The sequence below is a fragment of the Myxocyprinus asiaticus genome, chromosome 5 (assembly GCF_019703515.2).
Source record: "Myxocyprinus asiaticus isolate MX2 ecotype Aquarium Trade chromosome 5, UBuf_Myxa_2, whole genome shotgun sequence".
Classification (NCBI taxonomy): domain Eukaryota; kingdom Metazoa; phylum Chordata; class Actinopteri; order Cypriniformes; family Catostomidae; genus Myxocyprinus; species Myxocyprinus asiaticus.
The window spans coordinates 9,229,215-9,243,757 of NC_059348.1; the positions used below are offsets into that span (position 1 = coordinate 9,229,215).

The 14,543-nt window shown below is 42.1% G+C and overlaps 2 protein-coding genes across 3 annotated transcripts in view; one reads left to right on the forward strand and one right to left on the reverse strand.

The window, feature by feature from the left end:
• Positions 1–14,513, reverse strand: part of LOC127440847 (gastrula zinc finger protein XlCGF8.2DB-like) — an 88,266-nt gene extending 73,753 nt beyond the window's left edge. The window contains exon 1 of the mRNA XM_051697831.1: positions 5,871–14,513. Within this exon, the coding sequence (XP_051553791.1) occupies positions 5,871–5,955 (85 nt within the window). The 5' untranslated portion in view covers positions 5,956–14,513. The remainder of the gene's footprint in view (positions 1–5,870) is intronic.
• Positions 1,102–5,571, forward strand: LOC127440909 (sodium/potassium/calcium exchanger 1-like). Of its 2 annotated transcripts, none has more exons than XM_051698007.1 (2): positions 1,102–2,107; positions 2,147–5,571. In XM_051698007.1, the coding sequence occupies exons 1-2, from the start codon at positions 1,625–1,627 to the stop codon at positions 2,261–2,263; spliced, it is 600 nt and encodes a 199-aa protein (XP_051553967.1). In that variant the 5' UTR covers positions 1,102–1,624; the 3' UTR covers positions 2,264–5,571. The 2 variants fall into 2 exon arrangements, with proteins under 2 accessions (XP_051553967.1, XP_051553968.1); XM_051698008.1 differs by having other exon boundaries at positions 2,186–5,571.
• Positions 14,514–14,543: the final 30 nt, after the last annotated feature.

Sequence of the window (14,543 nt, forward strand, 5' to 3'; positions counted from 1 at the left end):
TTTGATGTGCCCACGATGACAATATTGTGCACGTGATATACCGTATTACCGAATACCATCACATGCCTACATGAACCACTCTGAGACTGCTGAAAATTTATCATGGGACCCATGCGTGAAAACAGAATGTATCAACTGTTCACTCTGGGATAAAATTGCAGGATTTTGATGATATTTTGATTAATTGTGCAGCTCTGAAGTGTCTTGAAATTAAGCCAGTGTCACACTTGCAGACTCCAAACAACTCTGTTTTGGCCAAGGTGTCACACTTGCTGACCTTTTTACAAAGATTTCGCACTTGTCAGTCAGAGGTGTGACACACTTCCTGACACTAAATTGTGGAGGGGTGACACACATAACGATTCACTGCAACTAACTCTCTCTGATTCCTGTCATGTGGAGCTCGCCGAAATAACAACAGGAGTAAAACTGCAATTTCAATAGAGTGATTTAGGACGTTTTCAAACCTGTAGCATTCTTGATTTGTTAAGAAACAGGGGCTAAAATAGTTATAATTCTGCATTTTCTTCATGGTTCGGTTGGCTTTCACAAGGTTATATTTTAAAAAAGCACCAAAACTGTAAAACGTCTGGTTATGTTTATCTGTCATTAGTTGCTTTTGCATAATTTCTGCATTGAAAAGTACCTGTACTTACGGTCACAGAGCTCTCGCTCTGCACACTTGCACACACACAGAAAGAGTGAAACCTTGTTTTTATCTGGCAAAAAGTTGCTGAAGCCGTCCTACCTGTGCCTGTTCTGCTGCTATCCAAAAGAGAGACAAGATCGTGAAGACCTTTTGAAAGTGCATGATTGTATATTTGTCCCATCGAGGCACCTATGTCCATAAAAGCCTATATTATTTTAATACCAATAAAGGAGTAGGGCTGCACAATTAATCGAAATAAAATCGATACTGCAATATGACCTCATGCAATTATTAAATCACAATGGGCTGCGATTTAATTAAATAAATAGTCTAAGTTTATTTACACTGCTCTGTCCAGTCTATATTAAGTTAGAGCATTATTAAAGTGTATCCAGAGTGGTTCTGTGCTCAACAACTCTATCACATGCTTAGAGTAACAAAGTGCTCAGAGTACGGTTTGCTTACTGTGATGAGGCAGATGAGGAATGAGGATCTAAACACAGCTTTTAATGAAACAAGGTAACTCAGAATAAAAGGAAACAAAACACAAGGAACCAGGTACAGAACATGACAACACATGTGAAGACTGACAAAGAAACCAGGGGAAACAAGGGCTTAAATACAAGGGCAAACAAGGGAATGAGGAACACCTGGGGAAAACAATCAGGGGAAAAGCAATCATAAAAGGAAACTACAAAAGGACTACAAAACTAACAGGAAACAGGAACGTGGGAACTAAACAAGGATTTCAAAATAAAAGTCTAAGCACAAAAACAGGGAATACGTGACAGAGTCCCACTTTAAGGAGTGGAGTCCAGACGCTCAAAAAAAAAAAAAAATTGTCCATAGGGTGTGGGGGGAAGGGGTGAAACAGGTAGTTCAAGGGGGCACAAGGGGCAAGGGGAGCAGAGGAACAAGGCAAAGTCAGGGAGGCTTGAGACCAAGGTGGAGCTGGAGGGATGGAGAGCCAGGGTGATGCTGCAGGCTCAGAGGACCAAGCTGGAGCCAGAGGTTCAGAGGGCTGAGGTGGAGCTGGGGCCATGGAAGACCGAGGCAGAGCCGATGGAATTGAGGACCAAGGTGGAGCCGGAGACAAAGGAGACCAGAGCAGATCAGGCGGATGGCCAGGAGACCAAGGAGACCGGAGCAGATCAGGCGGACGGCCAGGAGACCAGGGAGAGCGGAACAGATCAGGCGGATGGCCAGGAGACCACGGAGACCGGAGCAGATCGTGCGGATGGCCAGGAGACCGGAGCAGATCATGTGGACGGCCAGGAGACCAAGGAGACTGGAACAGATCAGGCAGATGGCCAGGGGACCAAGGAGACTGGAGCAGATCAGGCGGACGGCCAGGACACCAAGGAGACCGGAGCAGATCAGGCGGACGGCCAGGACACCAAGGAGACCGGAGCAGATCAGGCGGATGGCCAGGAGACCAAGGAGACCGGAGCAGATCAGGTGGACGGCCAGGAGACCAAGGAGACCGGAGCAGATCAGGCGGATGGCCAGGAGACCAAGGAGACTGGAGCAGATCAGGCGGACGGCCAGGAGACCAAGGACACTGGAGCAGATCAGGCGGACGGCCAGGAGACCAAGGAGACCACCTCAGGGTAGTGACTGGGTCAGGAGTCCTGGTAGGTGGCCACAGGGCAGAGACAGGGTCAGGAGGCCTGGGAGGCAGCCACAGGGCCAGGAGGCGGCCAGGAGGCGGCCACCCTATTTTAAGAGTGCTAGTGTTAAGCACAGTGTTATGCCACAAGTCATAAGCGCAAAGCCAATAGGCATGGCCATGAAGTTTTGGTATTTTCGTGCAAGCACGCTCTAAGTCTAGGCGCAAGTGGGTTTGGCAAAATCGTACATACAACGCACAAATGTGCTGGAACAAGTGCAATTTAATTCTGAGGTTCTTCTCCGGTTATTTCACCTTCTACGTCCTATTATATAGTCCATTCCCACAAGCACCAGCTATATAAACAAAGACAGCACATTCATGAAAAGTTGGTAGTATGAATGGACTGTATGCAATGAATAAGATGCACTGAAAATTACGTTCTTTGTGCATTAACCGCATCCTTGATGAATGTCAGGCATATTTAATTGACAGCGACACGCTCCTTTTATATGCATAGAAAAAAGTAATGTAAGTATTATTAATCAATTTTCATCTACTGACACACAAATCATGGCTAGTATTAACAGTGATTATATCGGCACGCACTTCAATTCTAACGGTCAGTTTTGAAAAATGTAATTCATTCATTGAAAAATGACAAAATTAAATCAAAAATATTTCTAAATTGAAATTACACTTCAAACTAAACAAAAATATAATCAAAATAACAAAGTGGTCAAATAATCATACCAATTCCTGACATTTTACTCTCTCCAACTTCTTCCACCAGCCCATTTTACAGTGACTTAAAAATCACTCTACAACAACAGGTGGAAAAATACCTTTAGACTTACAAATTAGGTCAAAAATACAATTGTAAATTTAAACATAATAAATGAAAAATAAACCGTGAGCTATACAGATAGTTTAACACAAATCTCATAAATCTTTGTTTCATATAAGACGGCTACAACTCTGATCATCATGGACATAATTGCATGTTCCACTATATTTTCAGAGTTTGGACATTAACTTTATTACAACCTGCTGGTGGAATCTGCAGGAAGTGAGTTTAAACTTTGGACTGAGTTAAGACGTGGTATTGAAACATCTTAGCGCAATGACCTATTGAGCAAACTGCGCTTTGCACCACTTAATTTACATTCAATACACCCATAGTTTGTGCACACACACCCACAGCAGTGCAAACACTTCCACCCACAACCACTTGCGCTTTGCGCAGGCACGGAAATTGGATAAGACCTTGCGCAAGGTCGTAGCACGTAGCGCTTTGCACACTTACAAAAATTTATCCCAATGAGTTGTTTTGGCAGCTTGGTTTCAACAAATGCTCCTTTTGTTCCAATTTGGAATGCCCAATTCCCAATGTGCTTTTTAAGTCCTTGTGGTCGGGTAGTGGTTTGCCTCAGTCCGGGTGGTGGAGGACAAATCCCAGCTGCCTCTGCGTCTGAGATCGTCAACCTGCGCATCTTATCACGTAGCTTGTTGAGTGCGTTGCCACAGAGGCATAGTGCATGAGGAGGCTTCACGCCATCCATTGTGGCATCCATGCTCAACTCACCATGCGCCCCACCGAGAATGAACCACATTATAGCGATCACGTAGAGGTTACCCCATGTGACTCTACCCTCCCTAGCAACCGGGCCAATTTGATTGCTTAGGAGACCTGGCTGGAGTCACTCAGCACGCCCTGGGATTCGAACTAGCGAACTCCATGGGTGGTAGCCAGCATCTTTTACCACTGAGCTACCCAGGCCCCCATTCAACAAATGCTCTTTATGCAGTGAGGAGGAAATTTTGAGTTCTGAAACTTACAGTAAGTTTTTATAGTACAATGACCTCTTATATGTCAAAAGATCAAGAAAAATTTAGACTTCATGTCACAACCCCTTTAAATCTGCAATCCCACAAATCTTGTAATTTTACATCAATATTTTTTTCTTCTGTTGAACATGAAAAGAACGTCTCTTTTGCACATTATATTTTAGTCAGTGTGTTTGCTTCTCCATGTATATAAAATAACATGAGATCAATTCTCAAAAATTACTCATCGTGCTTTCTTCTCTCACATTCTTTAATGCTGCTGGATGTGATCTGCATATCTTCATATTTCATTGCTTAAATGACATGAGATTAAGCACAGTGTCCTGTTAATTCTGCTTAGTGTTTCCAGTCCTTTTTATTTCCCTTCTTATCACTGGAAAATTGTGATAATAAATTAAACAGCTATCTGCTTTATTTATGTCCTCAAGACACATGCAGATCACATACATGCATTCAGCACTTCACTGGAAAACGTTGCCATCAAGTTAGATCTGTCTGTCAGGTCATGGACATAGCAGAGAGTCCATAACAGAAATTATGCTGAAGAAAAGCTGTTCTTGCTGGCTGTTGATGAGAGTTCCTCTCAGGTAACATAAGAGCTCATTGCCAATTAAAACAAAATGTTTCAAAATATCTGCGTGGAACTTTCACACTTCTGTCCTATTGTTCAGTGAGCTACATCTGTTTCTCTTATCCAATGATTTCATTACTTTCAGACAACAGCCACCAGATCTAGTGAACTGACTGACATTGTATTACATTTAACACATTTGACCCTGAAATTAACAATGCTCACTAAGACAGTTTTGGACAATACTTTTTTAAATGAGTCCATAAATTGCTTAATTGGGTGAAACTCATCCCACATGAAGTACAGTGGTATGGCTTCTCTCCAGTATGCACTCTCTCGTGTGCTTTCAGGTTTCCTGATGTAACAAAACTCTTTCCACAAAAAGAACAAACATGAGGCTTCTCATTTGCATGAGTTATCAGATGTGCCTTCAGATGTGATGCCAGCATAAATTTCTTGCTGCACTGATCACAGTTAAATGGCCTTAATCCAGAGTGATTGCGCAGATGAATTTTGAGATGGCCTACTTGAGCAAAACTCTTTCCACACTGAGAGCAGGAGAAAGGCTTTTCTCCAGTGTGGATTGTCATGTGACGCTGAAGATTTCCTTTTACTGCAAAAGTCTTTCCACATTGAAGGCATGTGAAAGGCTTCTCTCCGGTGTGAATTCTCATGTGACGCTTAAGATCTCCTTTTAGTGCAAAACTCTTTCCACACTGAGAGCAGGTGTAACTCTTTTTGGCTCTTGCTCTTCGAATTCTTTTCTGTGAGAAATTCATTTCAGTCTTTGAGCCACTAAAAGGTTCTTCACCAGTGATGAAATGATCACAATTAGGATCATGATGTTTCTCCTCCACGTCATTCAGTTCTTGACTTTCTTCTTTCACTTCTATTGAGTCTAAAATGAACAGTAAATTAAAAGATGTGAAAAGAATAAATAAATAAATACAATTGAACCCCAATTTAATGCCAGTAAGCAGTAAAAGCCAAGTATCTACTATCTGTGATCTTTGGTAGGCGGAAGTTTAGTTCTTTCTTTCTTATGTAAATTCTGGTATCATTTGTTTGTTTAACTGTAATTTTACTGCTTTAATGTTTTTATTACTCATGTTGAGCCAGATCTGGTGAACTGTATGAAGATTTGTTAACTGTTTGTCATTATGAAGATTGATAATCGAAGAATTAACACCAACCTCTTTGTTCTTCAGTATCTTCATGTTTCATTCTGCATGATTCTGTAATACTGATGTCTTCATGCTCCTCTTTAACACACTTCATTTTTGTAATAGTATGTCAGTAGATTTCAGTGGTTACACTTGGTGTTGTTCCTCTTTATATTCCACCTTTTTTCACTGCAGGGGTGAATTACGATCACTGTGTAGTATGGAGGAGAAGATCTGCCAAAGAAAAAGGACCAGATTCCTTAATATATCGTCACATTCTAATGAAAAGCCCTGACAGTATCTCCAAAAAAATTAATTTTTCAAGAGCATGGAAAAACTCTCATAAACGAAATGAGTCAAAATAACAATTAATCACCATTAGTCCCATAAACAGAATTCTATCATTACACATCTGTTAATGACCTGTTCGATATTTTAATTGAACTTGGATTTTTGTTAGTGAACGCAGACATACACAGTTTTTCTTATCATGGGTTCCAATGGTGCATGTTCAGTTACAGGCTCCAGTCTAACTGTTCGTGTTCCCAGAACTCAGTTTGTAGGTTATCGATTGCTATAAAATTTATTTTTGGATATAATCTGAACTTTCACTTACTATTTTAGATCGAAATCAATTTTATGACTAGGGTTTCTAGTCTGTTTGTTGAGTGGTTGGTTTCGAGGCGCATTATCTGGGTCCAGTGCATTAAATTGCCTGTCAGAATTAGCTTTTTTGTCATTAGAATGTTAAGTTAACTTGTACATATTTTAACACTGTTTTCAAGAACAAGAGGAGATACTTTACCTTGGTGGTGGTGATATAGATCAGCAGACCTAATCCAGCTTCAAGCAACAGCCGGACAGCTGAGGTAAATTAGTCAAAGCTCTTCAAAACATAAGGGTGGGACACGCGGTTTTGATGGACACTTCTCAAGGCCGATGAAGATACTTGTTAAAAAGCCTGATTAAGGAGCCTGGGTAGCTCAGTGGTAAAGACGCTGGCTACCACCCCTGGAGTTCACTAGTTCGCAAATTCGAATCCCAGGGCATGCTGAGTGACTCCAGCCAGGTCTCCTAAGCAACCATATTGGCCCAGTTGCTAGGGAGTGTAGAGTCACATGGGGTAACCTCCTCGTGGTCACTATAATGTGGTTCGTTTTAGGTGGTGCATGTGGTGAGTTGAGCATGGATGCTGTGGTGGATGGCGTGAAGCCTACACATGTGCTATGTCTCCACGGTAACGCGCTCAACAAGCCACATGATAAAATGCATGGATTGAGGTCTCAGACGCAAAGGCAACTGAGATCCGTCCTCCGGCACCTGGATTGAGGTGAGTCACTATACCACCACGAGGACTTAGAGCGCATTGGGAATTGGGCATTCCAAATTGGGGAGAAAAGGATAGAAAAAGAAAAAAAAGAAAATGGCAGGCAGAGAAAAGAAGTAGCTGATAGAGAAGCCTACTGTGTCATTCAAGTCTCCTTTCTGGAAACGTTTTCTTTTTGCAGTCAATTACATCGATGGTCAAAAACCATTTACAAAACATTCACTGTTTGCAGACATCGCTTGTCAGTGATATGTGATTAATAATTTACACTGACATCACCCAGGGAAGATGGGTCAAAGGTGAGCCAAAACTGCACACACTCCCTACCGTTTTTAAGCAGGCACTAAGTGCTAATTCGGACAGACCTAGAACAATAACTAAAGCGCTTGGGGTGCTCAATGCCAAAGTTATGTTGCCCTAATCCATTGATGAACAATTTGGATTTCAGTGTATGATTAAAACACTCGAGCCGCTTTACAACATCCCTTAAGGGATTCATTCATGTCCGACTGTCGTATTTTCACCCCTAGTTGTGGTCGTGATGAACTGTCAGTTTGCTCGCAATGGCTTTTAGTCAAAGGGAGAACCAACGGTTTACCTCAGATTAGAATGACATTACTGTGATTCACAGATGGATGAATTCAGTGAAATACATGATTAATATTCACTTCAGTAGTTATTATTAATAGAATTATAAATTTTGATACTGATTTATTGTTATTATTATGATAATTAACAACTAAAACAACGTCTTGGTTACTACTGTAATCTCTGTTCCCTGATGGAGGGAACGAAAAGTTGTGTCGATGTAGTGACACTAGGGGTTGAACTTGGGAGCCCCAAACACCTCTGATATTTGAGAAAAGGCCAATGAGAATTGGCGAGTGGAATTTGCATGCCACTCCCCCGGACATATGGGTATAAAAGGAGACGGCTTGCATCTACTCATTCAGGTTTGTGTTGAGGAGCCGAGACAGAGTCCCAGCCATTTCAGTGGGTAGTTCAGTGATGTGGCAGGAGGGACACAACATCTTGTTCCCTCCATCAGGGAACGGAGGTTAAAATAGTAACCAAGATGTTCTCTATCTGTCACTCACTCAATGTTGTATCGATGTAGACACAACAAAATGTCACAACCAGCTGAACTTTGTTACGTGGATCGGCAGTGCAGGTGCAGGCAGCCTACCGTGTGCCTAGTAACATGTGCACACAGCCCCATTGTAACCTTCCCAACGCACCACATAAGTCGCATAGTCCCTCGTACCCCAATGGGTTGGGGCGACAAGACGTGCTTACAGTGGGAATAGGCCGCACCAGCTATTTTGACCTTTTCTCTTTAAAAAAATAAAAAAATAAATTCACTTAGCTGGGACCAAGATGTATTCGCGCCGGGGAAGTTGTTCCTTTCCCCATGGAGAAAGGACACCGCAGAGACCACATCCTGCCCGAAGGAAGGTTAACATGTGGAGAGCACATCACATGGACTTACCCGCTGGGAAGTACCACATATGGAAAGGAGTCCCTGCGGTAGGTCCTACTTGGAGGGGAGGAGCTCCACAAGCACAGCGACTGGTGGCAGAGCAGAACTATGCCCAAGGGAAGACACGGGTTTACTGTCAGGGAAACCATAACGTGGAAAATACCTCATATGGGATTACCGACAGGGAACCACCACATATGGAGCACCTATCCCAAGAACAGGGCTTGACCTGACAGGGCATACTTCATGAGTACTGGGCCTGGTATCGAATTCCTCTGCCGATTTCGCCTGCTGCAAAGTGCTGGGGGAGGAAAGACATCCAGGGTTCACCGGTTCCGGGAACTCACGTGGATGAAAAAAGCACACATTATCCCCTCAGGGAGGGGAAAGGCACTAAGTGCAAGTGGTACACCCAGCCAGCTGCCCGCATATTTACCTGTTCGTACCTGCAAGCACATGGGTCGCCCAGCCTGCTGCTCTACAGATGTCTGTTAGAGAGGCACCGTTCGCCAGGGCCCAGGAGGATGCCACACTCCTAGTAGAGTGTGCTCGTACTCCCAGGGGGCACGGCGTGCCCTGGGCCTGGTATGCCAAAGTGATGGCTTCCAAAATCCAGTGGGCAATCCTCTGTTTGGAGACTGCCTTCCCCCTCTGCTGTCCCCCAAAACAGACAAAGAGCTGCTCAGAGCAACTAAAGCTCTCTGTGCAGTCTAAGTAAACACGCAAAGTGCATACCAGACACAGCAATGACAAGGCTGAGTCTGCCTCCTCCCGGGGCAGCGCTTGCAAGTTCACCAATTGATCCCTAAAAGGGGTAGTGGGAACCTTGGGCACATAGCCCGGCCGGGGTCTCAGGATCACGTGAGAGTATGCTGGACCAAACTCTAAGCAAGTATCGCTGACAGAGAATGCCTGCAGGTCCACAACCTTCTTGATGGAAGTGAGTGCAGTCAATGAGAGGGCTTTTAGCTCAACTGACTCTAGGGGCTCAAACGGGGCTCTCTGTAGGCCAGCAAAACTACAGAGAGGTCCCAGGAGGGAATGAGGCATGGCCTAGGATGATTCAACCTCCTGGCGCCTCTAAGGAAACTGATGATCAGGTTGTGCTTCCCCAAGGATTTACCGTCTACTGCATCGTGGTGTGCTGCTATGGCGGCCACATACACTTTTAAGGTGGAGGGGGACAGCCGCCCCTCTAACCCCTCCTGCAGGAAGGAAAGCACCGACTTGTTCTTCGTCCTCACTGACTTTGCACAAAGTCTGTGCAAGCAGGCTCACTGGGGGAAACGCATACTTGCACAGGCCCCGGGGCCAGCTGTGTGCCAGTGTGTCTGTGCCGAGCGAGGCCTCGGCCAGGGAGTACCATAGTGGTCAGTGGGAGGATTCCTGGGAAGCAAACAGGTCTACCTGCGCTTTGCCGAATCAACTCCAAATCAGCTGAACCACCTGGGGGTGGAGTCTCCACTCTCCCCTGAGCATCACTTTTTGTGACAGCGTGTCCGCTACTGAGTTCCCCTGGGATGTAAGTGGCCCACAACGACTTCAGTCACTGCTGACTCCAAAGGAGGAGAAGTGGCCGAGTTGCAACATGAGTGTAAACCGCCTTGGCAATTTATATATGCTACCGTCGCCATGTTGTCTGTCTGGACTAACACGTGCTTGCCCTGGATCAATGGTCAAAACCTCCGCAGAGCCAGCAATACTGCCAGTAACTCAAGGCAGTTGATATGCCAATGCAGTCGAGGTCCTGTCCAGGAGTCCGAGGCTGCGTGCCCATTGCAGACAACTTGGACACAAACCCGCACTGTTGTGACAATGACACGGCATTTCTATGGGGAACCCCTGCCCGTAGAAATGCAAGGTCCGTCCAAGGGCTGAACATATGGCGACAGATCAGCATGATAGCCACACGATGCGTACCACGGCGCCATGCTCATCTCGGGATTGGAGTCTGAAGCCAGTGCTGAAGCGGTCTCATATGCATCAACCCGAGCGGCGTAACCACTGCTGAGGATGCCATATGCCTCAGGAGCCTCTGAAATTGTTTCAGTGGGACCACTGATCTTGCCCTGAATGACTTCAGGCAATTCAGCACCAACTGAGTGCACTTGCTCGTGAGGCGTGCTGTCATAGTGACTGAGTCCAACTCCATCCCGACAAAAGAGATGCTCTGCACTGGGGAGAGCTTGCTCTTTTCCCAGTTGACCTGAAGTCCCAATCGGCTGAGGTGTCTGAGCACCAGGTCCCTGTGTGCACACAATAAATCTCGAGAGTGAGCTAGAATCAGCCAGTCAGACATAATTGAGGATGCGGATGACCACTTCCCTTAGTGGGGCAAGGGCTGCCTCTGCAACTTACGTAAAGACGTGTGGTGACAGGGACAGACCGAAGGGGAGGGCCTTGTACTGATATGCCTGCTTTAGTGAAAGACCACACTCCTGTTGACTCTAGCCTCATTTAGACAGGTAGGTGACATACAGGTGCTGTCGACTGACAGCTCATGCCTGGAGTTCGGACCAGGTCTTTCAAACCATTATACCAAGAGAAGGCTCATCTAAGAGTGCTCATCATGAAGTTTCTGAATTTCTGCGACAGGCAAATGGTGATGAATGCAGCGACAGAAATGGGTGAAATTATGTACGAGAATCAATTAAGATTGGAGAAGTATCTTCCATCTTTAATAGAAGTGAACCAATGCGGGTTTGTTAAAAATCATCAGGCTTTCCACAATATTAGGTGTGTATTAAATTTACTATATTTAAGAGAAGGATCTAGGGACACATGTATGTTGTCCCTAGATGCTGAAAAGGCCTTTGATAGGGTCGAGTGGCCATATCTTTTTCCAAGTACTTTATAGATTCGGTTTGGGAGATCCTTTTGTAATTGGATTAAAGTGTTATATGCAGAACCATAATTTCAAAACCATTTCAATCATTTCACGGAACTCGCCAGGGTTGTCCTCTGTCCCCATTATTATTTGTTCTAGCTTTAGAACCTTTTGCAATTTCGATCAGAAGTTACCCCCAAATTAAAGGAATCAAGATAGTGAACGTGGAACACCGTATTGCAGATGATACAATTTTGTTTCTAACAGATTTCAAAAACTCTATTCCAGTGCTCATTGAACTGATTAATACCTTGAGCAAATTTTTAAGATAAATAATATTAAATATTAAAATAAATGAGGCAAAATCATCCATACTTTTTCTATATAATGAAGGAAGGTTATATCAGAAAATAAGTCACTCATTAATTCTGTGGATGGATTTAGATATCTTGGTATCATTATTACTCCTCAATTAGCCAAACTAGTCTCAGTGAATTATGATCCTACAATAAATAAAGTGAAAGAAGACATTAACAGATGGAGAACTCTCCCTATTTCTTTAATTGTATGAATAAACATAATTAAAATTAATATATTGCCAAAGTTTTGATATCTTTTTCAATCAATTCCTTTCGCTCCTCCTAGTTCCTTCTTTATAAATATGAGGAAACCCTTGGCTAATTTTATTTGGAGCAATAGATGCCCAAGATTACATTTATCACTGTTATATTTGCATATGACAGAGGGGGGTTAAAATTGCCCAATTTGCTGTTGTAATTTGGGCAGCTCAGTTAAGGGGTGCCTTTTTCTGGTTCCGAAACTCAGATATAACTTGGGTACAGATAGAGTTGGAAACCCAAAATACCAATAGTCTTGATATATATCTATTCGGATTCCCTCAAAACACTCTTGAAAGATACTAAAAACCCATTTGTTAGGAATACTGTAGAGGTTGGGTATGAAGCACATAAGGCATTGGGTGAACAATTTACAATATAATTCTTCTCACCTATATGGCGAAGTGGGAACTTCATTCTAGGCAAACAGGATATGGGCTTCAAACTTTGGTACTACAAGGGTGTAAGTAAGATTGGAGATCTTATTTCTTTTGATTACCTGAAAAAAAATTATGACATTCCCCAATCTCATCCAACTACTTAGTTTTATTACCTCTGCTATGAAAAAATCTGCTTTAAAATATCCACAATTAACAATATTAGAACAATTAGCAACATGAAACACTTATAAGGCACTGCTATCTGTTATTTATGGTAAACTTCTGGGAAAAGCAAAGATATCTACAGAATCTAAGAGAAGTGCATGGTGTGAGGACTTTAATATAGAAATCACAGATGAAGAATGGAGATTTGTCTGCTTAAAAGCACAAAAATTGTCAATCAACACCAGACATAAATTAACACAATACAACTGGATAATGAGAACATTCATTACCCCAGAAAAATTAAACAAGTTTAACTCTAATATATCTGATATTTGTATCAAATGCAATGTATCTAAAGGTAACTTAATTTACTGTGTCTGCAATTGTACAGTAATACAACAGTTCTGGAAAGAAGTAATTGATATAATTTCTAAAATAATAATAATAATAATAATAATAAAAAAGGTCTCCTGCGTCCCAAACTTTGCATTTTAGGTATATTTCCCATAAATCTGAAATTGAAGAAACATGAAGCTAAGTTGTTAGGTTTATGTTTGCTACATGCTTACTGATTAATTTCCATGTACTGGAAAAATATCTGCCACCCTTCAATTAGCCAATGGCTAAGAGAATTATCAGCCTGCTTATCAATTGAAAAAATATCTTATACCTTAAACGGGTTTATTTTTGGAATTTATAAATAATCATGAGCTGCAGTTAGAATAATAAGGAAAACACTAATTATTATTTTTATTTGTTATTATTTTTTTTTTACTTTTCTTGGATGTTTTTCATTTATACATTTATGTACGAAGATATTGGAATGTTTTTTGTTTTTTTTTTGGTCTGAGTGTCTTTATTCTCTGTTTAAAGTAATTATTGTTGATATGTTTATTTACTTAGAATAGCATTCTGAGATGCTATACTTCTCACCACAATTGTACAGAGTGGTTATCTGAGTTACCGTAGACTTTGTCAGTTCAAACCAGTCTGGCCATTCTCTGTTGACCTCTCTCATCAACAAGGCATTTCCGTCAACAGAACTGCCACTCACTGGATGTTTTTTGTTTTTGGCAGCATTCGGAGTAAATTCTAGAGACTGTTGTGTGCGAAAATCCCAGGAGATCAGCAGTTACAGAAATACTCAAACCAGCCCAAATTTTTTCCCCCATTCTGATGGTTAATGTGAATATAAGTTTCTGACCCATATCTGCATGACTTTATGCACTGCACTGCTTCCACACGATTGGCTTATTAGATTATCGCATGGATGATTGTTGCCCATTCGATATTACAATGATATTTCCTTGCCGATTCAATATGTATTGTGATATTGCGATTTTATGTTTTGATATAAAAACTTCTTAAAAATATTTAAAAAAATCTAACTCCTTTTTCTCAGAAAGAAATGTCTATTGAAGAACAGCTGTGTCTAAAATGACAATAGTTTCACTATGTAATTTATAATTTACAGGTAAAAGGTAGGAATGTGCAAAACTATCAATTTAAAACTATCAATTGACCAGTCAGTGCATTGTCTGAGCTAGGTGACTAGTAGTGCAAAGGAACTCATGTGTAAGGCTGCATTATGTCCATTTGTATTCATCAAATAAATATATACAATATTTCATTTTAACTAATTTTGTTATTTTTGAATATACAGTAAAATATAACATATTACCATAGGCTATTACTATTATCATATTGATCATTTTGCAACATACAAATGGAGGCTAAAGAGTAAACTTGTTCAAGAACCATTTCTGGGGCTGGACTGGATTACTTACACACACACACACACACACACACACACACACACACACACACACACACACACACACACACACACACACACACACACACACACACACACACACACACACACACACACACACACACACACACAC

What these genes read in the sequence shown, in the direction of transcription:
- LOC127440909 (XM_051698007.1), top strand. Translation starts at nt 1,625, where the DNA reads ATGCTGCAGGCTCAGAGGACCAAGCTGGAGCCAGAGGTTCAGAGGGCT. An exon ending in AGGAGACCGGAGCAGATCAG is followed by an intron (nt 2,108 to 2,146) that starts GTGGACGGCCAG and finishes GGAGCAGATCAG; the next exon opens with GCGGATGGCCAGGAGACCAA.